Consider the following 8,679-nt stretch of genomic DNA (forward strand, 5'->3'; position numbering starts at 1 on the left):
TGTCTTTATAGTCTGTCTGCTAGTCACCAGACAAGCAAAGCCTTGGAGAGCTCAAACACTGGAGAACCTGGTGTGATGAGTTTCCTTATGTCACTTGTCATTTCTGCAGAGACACCATACAGGCAGCTACAGTACGCGGTGAGACAGAGCAAGAAGCTTTCATCTGCTCTGTACTCTCACAAATGTAAATTATATGAGAAATATAATTTATTGTGATTGACTGATGGTTTATTTTCACTGGATGAGGGGAGCTATGAAGCGTTGCAGATGTTACTACACCACGAAACCTCTGTGTTTTAACTGAGGCACTCTGGTTCTGAACACTGCAGTGCTACAATGATGGTCCAGGCTCCGTGTGTGTGTTTGTGTTTGGGTGGGTGCTTGCATGTGCGTCCTGCTGGAGCAGGAAGAGGTGTAGTGAGGTCTGAACTGGAGCTGACCCTGGCCCACCTCTGCCATTAAGATAAGTAAGTCAAAAGCACACCGGTACTGCACGGGTGCCACACAATCGTGCTCACAAATGTCCACACTTGTCATGTAACACAAAACTACTCTCCTTCCCTCACGGTAACAGGCAGCACGGTTACAAAGTCTTTCATGTCCAAACAGCTTCAGCAATACAATGTTGTCACTGTTTAGAAGAGATAAAGAGAAGGAAGACGACGACAGGATGAACATGAGTGTATCAGGCACTCCCGTAGAGCACAGAAGCATAAATGTTACAAAGGCTTGACTTGTTTACAAAACTATTGGAAATGCTCCACTGCACATACTTTTGCCTTCTGCGGCTTTAGCAAACATGAATAATGTATAACATAGCCAGGATGTAAGCAATGTCTCAATAACCTGATGCACAAACTCCGCTGCAGCTGTTGACATCAAAATGAAAAGGAGAGAACTCTAAATTTAGATCAGACTTCCATTATATAAGTTCCAGGGTGAGTGTCTGTACAAAGTAGTTCAGTGGCTCCTCCTGCTTATATTCAGCACAACAACTGACGCCGTGACACTTCGCCTGAAGCAAAAGTTATTCATTACTTTGCTGATAACCCCTTCTTATTATTTGAAATAGCTGCTTTACAATCACATAGACTACACCTCCACGGAAAAGTTCCTTGTCAGTCATTTTTGGCCAGAATCTTATGTGAATAGAGGTAAAGTCAGTCATCTCCCTAAATCAGATCCTTCCACTGGAATCAGTGCTCACCAACCCGTGTGGAAAGATGGCGGCTTATGTTCCCTGAACCACTCACAATTTCAGCCCCATGAACCTTGACATGGTCAAAAAGTTATTTGTTGATAACGGAAATGAATGAATGAATGAATGAATGAATGAATGAATGAATGAATGAATGAATGAATGAATGAATGAATGAATGAATGAATGAATGAATGAATGAATGAATGAATGGATGAATGAATATATTCAGGTCAGCTGACTTTGCTGAACATACTGTACCCCCGACCATCTGAAGCAACCTCAAATCCTAACACGGCCCCCACAGACTGATGTCAATTGTAATCACTGTATTACTGTGTAAAAGTCTTAGGCACTGGTCTCTCTTAAACCTAATTAAAGTGGAATACTAATTACTTTAATTCCAGACATCTGAAAGGGACTATCTCCTCCTAATTGGCTCATTCGGTCGACCTGTTTTGTTATTTCTTAGTTATATATTGCAGACTAAAAAATAAATATGGATGGTCACTTAAACTTTAATGATGTGTAATGTACAATGATCACTCAATGACAGCAGACGCTGAGGAAGAAAGGAGCAGAGTAACATCTGAATTGCAATGAAAGAAATGGAAAGAAAAACCCTGAGCTCCGGTCCTTAAACGTGAGTGTGTGCACTTTGTTTCTGTGTTTTTCTTCTGTGTACACCTCAGCCTCTTATGAGCCTGCACACTTTCTTCTGTCCCATCCCTGCAAGAATCTACAACAAGCTGTTACCGTTGCGAGGGCAGAGCTGCTGGGCTGTTAGGAAGATGTATGGAAGAATATGAACCCCCACCGCCCCATCTAAAACAGTAAAGCACTTCAGCCTGGCCACTAACCTTCCCTCATCAGCCGGGCTGAATACAAAACAACATGAGGAATGGTGGAGGGCTTTAAGTGCGTGTGTGTGTGTGTGTGTGTGTGTGTGTGTGTGTGTGTGTGTGTGTGTGTGTGTGTGTGCACGCCACGCCTCGTCTGTTAAATGATCTTTCAAAGAGTCCTTGAGCTTACCTGCCAAAACCAGGCCTAGCAATATACAAGAAGTTGTAAAACCTGCCAGTGTGGGGTTGCGTTCATAAATGAGTGTGTGTCCACCACAATGTCAGCCAAGATACGAACAGAGCTTTTATTTCAAGGCTTGGTCCGCTGCCATGTCTTAACCATGAAAGAGCAACTGAGAGGATGGATAAGTAAATGGAGTTGTGGGAATGCAAGAGCCAGACAAAGAGGAACAGCACAATTGAATTTGTTCAATTTAAGGATTTTCCCCAAATACACATGGTATCAATCTAAGAGATTAGAAATCCTGCTCCTTTTTTCAATGCAAGTCAATCTTGGATAGAGATGGAATAATCTGTTAAACGCTCAGTCGATCATCAGTAAACTGAACTGTCGTGATTACTGGTGAATCATTTAAATAAAACGGGTAAATATTACCGCCGCTCAGAAGTTCAAGTTTCTGAGAGAGCTGTTTTGCCTGCCAGTCTTTTGAAAACAAATCGATAGTTTTGGGCTTAAACCAAACGAGGAATAAAAAAAAACACTGCAAATTTGAATAAACACATAAATCCATGCACAGCTCCTTAATACATGCTAAGTGATAGTTTCCGGTGCGCTTCCTGATTCGATGGCTCGAGCAGTGAGTCTGCATGGACATGGTGATCGGTCATCACATGGGAGTTAGGGGGTGTTGCTGGAATGTGAGGACAGGGGATGCTGCAGATTACATGGACACAAAGAGAATACAGACCGAGGAAGTTTGTAAGCAGCGATAAGTCACCAATTACCCCCTTTCTCGCCATGTTCCTCTTCTTTAGCCACTGACTGCTGCTGCACACTTTTTATATTGTCTCTATAACGCCCAGCCTCTTCCGTCAGCTCCATGTTTCTCTCTGAGCTTTCTCGTTCTGTTTCTTTTCCGATCCGTGATATTTTTTCCCCACTGCTCTTTTTCATCAGACAAGCGGGTCCATTGTGTTTCCTAAGATGCCTTGGAGTCCCAGGCCCGGTCTGCCTGTGCATGCTGTGTGTGTCCAAGTTAGAGAACAGCTGCCACATTGAGCTGTCACATGCTGCACAGCTGAGACTGACCTCCGCCATCCCTGTCAACTTTCTTCCCCTTTAACACTCTGTGTTTCTTCCATTAATTAATTAATTAATTACTGCTTTCTCTGCCAATACTGTAATGTTTCCTTTCATTAATTGAGGTTTAACATATTCTGGTCACACATACTCTAATAACCCCTCTCTCTTTGTCCGATGCTTCTAACCTCCCACTTCATTCTTCTGGTCCAGACAGAGTAGGAGTTGAGCTTTCAGACCAAAATGTGGATTGAAGAGTTGAGATCAAATCTCCAGACAACACAGTTCAGTACGTAAATAAACTGCAAGGTGGGCAGTTGATGGGAGTTCAAACACGATGTAACACATTGTAGTTTGTTTGGAAAATACACGCCGCTTTAAAATACATTTTTACAGTTTATTACATTTTCTATACTGATTATGCTGTTCAAGACCTTATCAGTTTTCCTGTGGAATAGAAACTGATTTACCCAATACATAGGGATGGGTGTAAAAGGATTTTATCAATATCAGTATCAATTCTGATACACGCAACAACATTCTTTGCTCTCCAACTGTCAGTGCAGTACGACAAAAACAGAGTTTTTATGGTGTACACACCATCCATTTACTTTTACACTTACTCAGAACATAATCAGGCCCTGCACTTGCTGCTGCCTGCACTGTATCCCCTCTTGTTTTCAATGTGCCTCAGATCTGCACTGACCAAGCTGTTATTACAATATACTGTACTGCATATTATACTATACTGTACTATAAATTGTTATATTTGAACTTAAAACATCATAATGTTCAGTGTGCCATCTTCTTCTGGCGCAGCTTCCCACGACAATAGTGCTTTGAGATTACATTTTCAAATTATTTTTTGTAGCAAAGCATCAAACAGACCTGGCCCCAACACAGAACGCAACAATGCATTACACCATGTTCAAGTATGGGTTAACACCTAAGCTCTTGCCAATTTATGAGCAATTATTTCATATGGGTACAGAGCATACCTAAGCCAACTCCCCCAGTTTTCTAATCTTATATTACCCCCATAAATTTAAGCAATAGGTCTTTGTTTTGCCATTAAATGGCCTCTAAGTGATATTTTTGTTGCACGTACTCAACATTTCAACATTTTTGTAAACAGTAAAGTAAAACCCTGTGTTAGAAGTTGAGAAGTTAGAAATCTTTAATCAGTTTTTAACTTTAATTCCTTCTTTTTTGTTTTAAAGAAGCAGATGCCGTCAACAAAGTTAATGTTCCCTATGTCAAAGAAGCTCAAAGAAACTTAAAACTTTCATCTGGATGATTCATTACTGCTAAAAATGAATCACCTGACAGACACATTTGCACATTTGGCAACGTGAACTTAGAAATGTCTATCCGCTCAGTGACAAAAAACCTTTGTCTCCTGACGCAGTTAGCGAGATTAGCACCCACCTGCGCCTGAGCATGCACACACTCACCTTACTGCCTTGTTGACAACTAAACAGAAAATGTTGAAGCCTGACAGACAACCTGATCCCCAGGTCACTCATTTTGCAATGCAAGCTGACCTTTAATGGCCCAAAGGTCCCTGCGTCTGTCAGTCTGTCTCTGTGTGTTCGTCAAACAATGGCCAAAAGCTCAACCACTAATCCGCTCCTAACAGGTAGGCTGTCAGCTATTATCTCTTTTTCTTTGTCTCTTATAACAATCAAGTGAGGCAGATAACAACTAGACTGATGTAATGACACTGCAAGAGATGCTGGTTCCAGTCCCAACATGATACTTTGGCATCTAGTGACACACCTAAATAAACATTTGTGTCTAAAGGAATCCACGCGGGAGCCAGAGACAACTGCACTCCAGTGCAGATGGAATAAAGTTGGCAATCAAGACGTAACTGGAGAGTGCACTAAGTGTAAGGTGAGGACCAGTACCTTGTGGGTACTTATGCTGTCTCAATAACAGGTAAAGTAGGGTACTGAGACAGAAGAAATGAAGAAATTAACTCGTGATATCTGAAAAGCTGGAACTGCACAGCATTATTGTATAAACTGAGGATAAACTTTTGTTTTCTCCCAATGAGCACCTTCCAGTAAGCACACGTTTGGGGAAGACACAGTGCCTTGCTACAATAAATCATTCATTTGCAGTCTCCAGTGGTGGTTTTTGAAAGGGCTGGCTCACATTTGAAGGTTTTATGAAGTAAACAAGGATGAACAAGTGGATAACTGGCTGTGGGTCTTGTATTTATTTCTATAATGGTCTTAGGTAGGGTTGCCACCTTTCAGAAATAGAAATAAGGGACGCCCCGATTTCAGCAGCGCAGGCGCCAAAAAAAAGGGACATCCCCAAAACTTCTAAACTGCATATTAGACATGTATTTATTTTATATGAAAAATGAAATGCTTTGATTTAAAGTCTAAAGTGCTTTAATTGCATTGAACTTGCACGACTGTACAGACAGCCAACCATACTAGCAACTGAAATACCTTTGCTCCTATGGTAAATATAAATATAGCCTACAGGTGAAGGTCGGAAAAGTAGAATATGGTGTAAAAGTTAATTTATTTCAATAATTCAACTTAAAAGGTGAAACTAATATATTACATAGTCTCACAGTCTTACATGTAAAGCAAGTTTTTAGATTTTTTATTTGGGGTTTTCATAAACTGAGCCATAATCACCAAAATTATAACAAATAAGGGCTTGAAATATCTCACTTTGAATGTAGTGGGAAATAATATATTTGTTTCACCTTTAGGTGAATTTACTACGAATGAAGTTTTTCAATATATTCAAATGTTCCGACCTTCACCAGTATATTATAACATCAATAGGCTACATACAGTAAGAGCATAATATATGTCCGTATTGGTTCAATACGGAACGCAACTTTGAATTCCCAATTAAGTAAAGATTCAAGGGACGGTGGCGAGCCTACTGTATATTGTGACTGCTGAGGATAAACTTTAGTTTTCTCCCAATGAGCACCTGCCAGTAAGCACACGTTTGGGGAGGACACAGTGCCTTGCTACAATAAATCATTCATTTGGAGTGTCCAGTGGTGGTTTGGAAAAGGCTGGCTCACATTTGAAGGTTTTATGAAGTGAACAAGGATGAACAAGTGTATAACTGTCTATGTATGTCTTGTATTTATTCCTATAATGACACTAGGTGTAACAGTGTGCGTGAGCGCGCTTTTACCTCTGCGTTGAAGGGGTTTCCGTCGTCGGCTCCGCGCGCTCCCGCGGCGCACAGCCAGAGCGCGAGCAGGGTCCGTCTCCACGGCAACCAGCCGCGGCCCGCCGGGCCGGGGGCCATGCTGGCCCGAGGGCCCGCTGGCCGGGGGGGCAGGACCTGCCGGAGCCGGGGCAGCAGGAGGGCTGGAGCTGGCCGGGGCAGGAGGGCTGGAGCTGGCCGGGGCCGGGGCAGGAAGGCTGGCTGTGTCTCAGTCCCAACGGGGCAACAGAGACCTTTGTTGGGGTAGTTTTACTCCGGAGTGAAGTCTCCCCCCGACGCCGGTCTTCAGGAGCGCAGCAGCATCCCGCAAAACAGCTCCATCACACCTCAGTCACATGTCAACCTCTCCACTCTCCCCTCTTATCCTCACCAAAGTCTAAAGACTAATAGTGAACCCTACACCTTACACATGTCCAACAAACCCCCACATCAGGGTCGACTACAGAAATAGTAAATCACTCACTTCCAACATGCCCGTGATAATAATGCCCGAATAAAGTTACAGCAACAAAACATAAGTACAGAGTTCTCAAAGTTACACGGACTCCTTCAGTTTGAAGTAGAAAAGCTGGAAATGAGCAGGACTAAGCGTAGTGTTTAGACGGCGCTGCGGTTTGTGTGAGGTCGTCCCTGTTCCCGGAGCAGCGGTGCGGAGCGCCGGAGAAGCGCCGGTGTGCCCGGGAGCCGAGCCGGTCCTCCTGCAGCTGAGCGGCGGAGCTGAGCCGAGGATGAGGCTCAGCCGGCAAGTGACGCCGTTTAAATAGCGGCTTCCGGTCAAGACTTTCAAAATAAGGTCTTCTGACCTGGCGGTTGCCACCTAAAAAACTTCGTTCAAGCGCCATAAATCATTTTTAAAGGCACCACATGATGCAAGAAGTGCCACACCTTCAAAGTTATAACATGTTAAGAGTGCGTAATTACCTGTACTCGAGTTGTAAAAAAAGAAATCAGGGGGGAGGGTGTATTTTATCATATGGGGACAGATAATTTGTGCTGATTACAAATAATATATAATATATTAAAAATAATAGCACCCACTGACCAAAACACCTGCAGAAATACTGCAGAAATGACATAGCAGCAGTTAAATGCAGCCTTCTGTAAGCTTTAAATATCCACTGGGCTTACATCAAATACATCAAAACACAACAATAAAAAACAGTTTTCTGAACTTATCAATATGACTCTGTCCTTCACAGGATAAGTAAAATGGATCACTGCAAAAACTCAAAATCTTATTTCTAGTTAAAATGTCTCATTTTTAGTAAAAAAATCTCATTACACTTAAAACAAGACTCATCACTGGAAAAAAAATAACAATTTTCACCTGTTTCAAGTAGATTTTCACTTGAAGTAAGTAGAAAAATCTGTCAGTGGAACAAGATTTTTTTGCTTGTAATGAGAAGATAAATCTTGTCCCACTAACAGATTTTCCTACTTATTTCAAGTGAAAATGTACTTGAAACAGGTGAAAATGGTCAAATAAGTTATTTTTCTGGTGTTATTTTTCTGGTGATGACTCTAAATGTTGAAATAGCAGTAAAACCACATTCATTGATGAAATGACATAAGGGATGGAAAGGGGGGACGGCAGTTTTACAGGGGGGATGATTTTGACCGTTTTTATTTCAGGGGGGGGTGCCATCCCCCCTCATACCCCCTCAACTCCAGTACTGGTAATAACTATATAATCTACTCTGAAACATCCGAGGATATAGATAAGATGGATTTGCTTGATGCGTCAGTGTGATAAACATTTAAGAGGTGAAATATTCGTCTGAACTTACGTGTTTCTGTTTGAAATTAAAAGAAGAAAAAAACCTTTTGCCCCTGATTGTGCTTTTATTTTGAAAGCCTTTATTTTGATAGCGTACCATTTCTGTTCGTGTATTGACATGAGGTTCATGCCTTTCAACGCTCTTATCAACCACCCATGGACCTTTTAAGGAGCTGGGGGAGGAAGGGCCGGACATGAGTGCCCTCCCCCTGCGAGTCTACCAGAAAAGGAAAAACATAAAGGGTGCAGATAAAAACTGGCCAGAAACTGTATTCAATACCAGTTTGCAGTAAGGTGCAAACGTGTGCAATTACAGTGCTTATAAGTTAGTAACCCCTCAATTAATGCTATGTTTTTTTTGTTTGTTTATCATGTTAAAAAAATA

General features: G+C 41.9%; 1 protein-coding gene across 1 annotated transcript in view; it reads right to left on the reverse strand.

Annotated features, from left to right (window-relative positions):
• mmp15b (matrix metallopeptidase 15b) overlaps positions 1-7,246 on the reverse strand; it is a 31,485-nt gene extending 24,239 nt beyond the window's left edge. The window contains exon 1 of the mRNA XM_061737378.1: positions 6,482-7,246. Coding sequence (XP_061593362.1) covers positions 6,482-6,598 — 117 coding nt within the window. The 5' untranslated portion in view covers positions 6,599-7,246. The remainder of the gene's footprint in view (positions 1-6,481) is intronic.
• Between the last annotated feature and the right edge of the window lie 1,433 nt (positions 7,247-8,679).

This window comes from Cololabis saira, chromosome 2 (assembly GCF_033807715.1).
Source record: "Cololabis saira isolate AMF1-May2022 chromosome 2, fColSai1.1, whole genome shotgun sequence".
In the NCBI taxonomy this organism is placed as follows: Eukaryota; Metazoa; Chordata; class Actinopteri; order Beloniformes; family Belonidae; genus Cololabis; species Cololabis saira.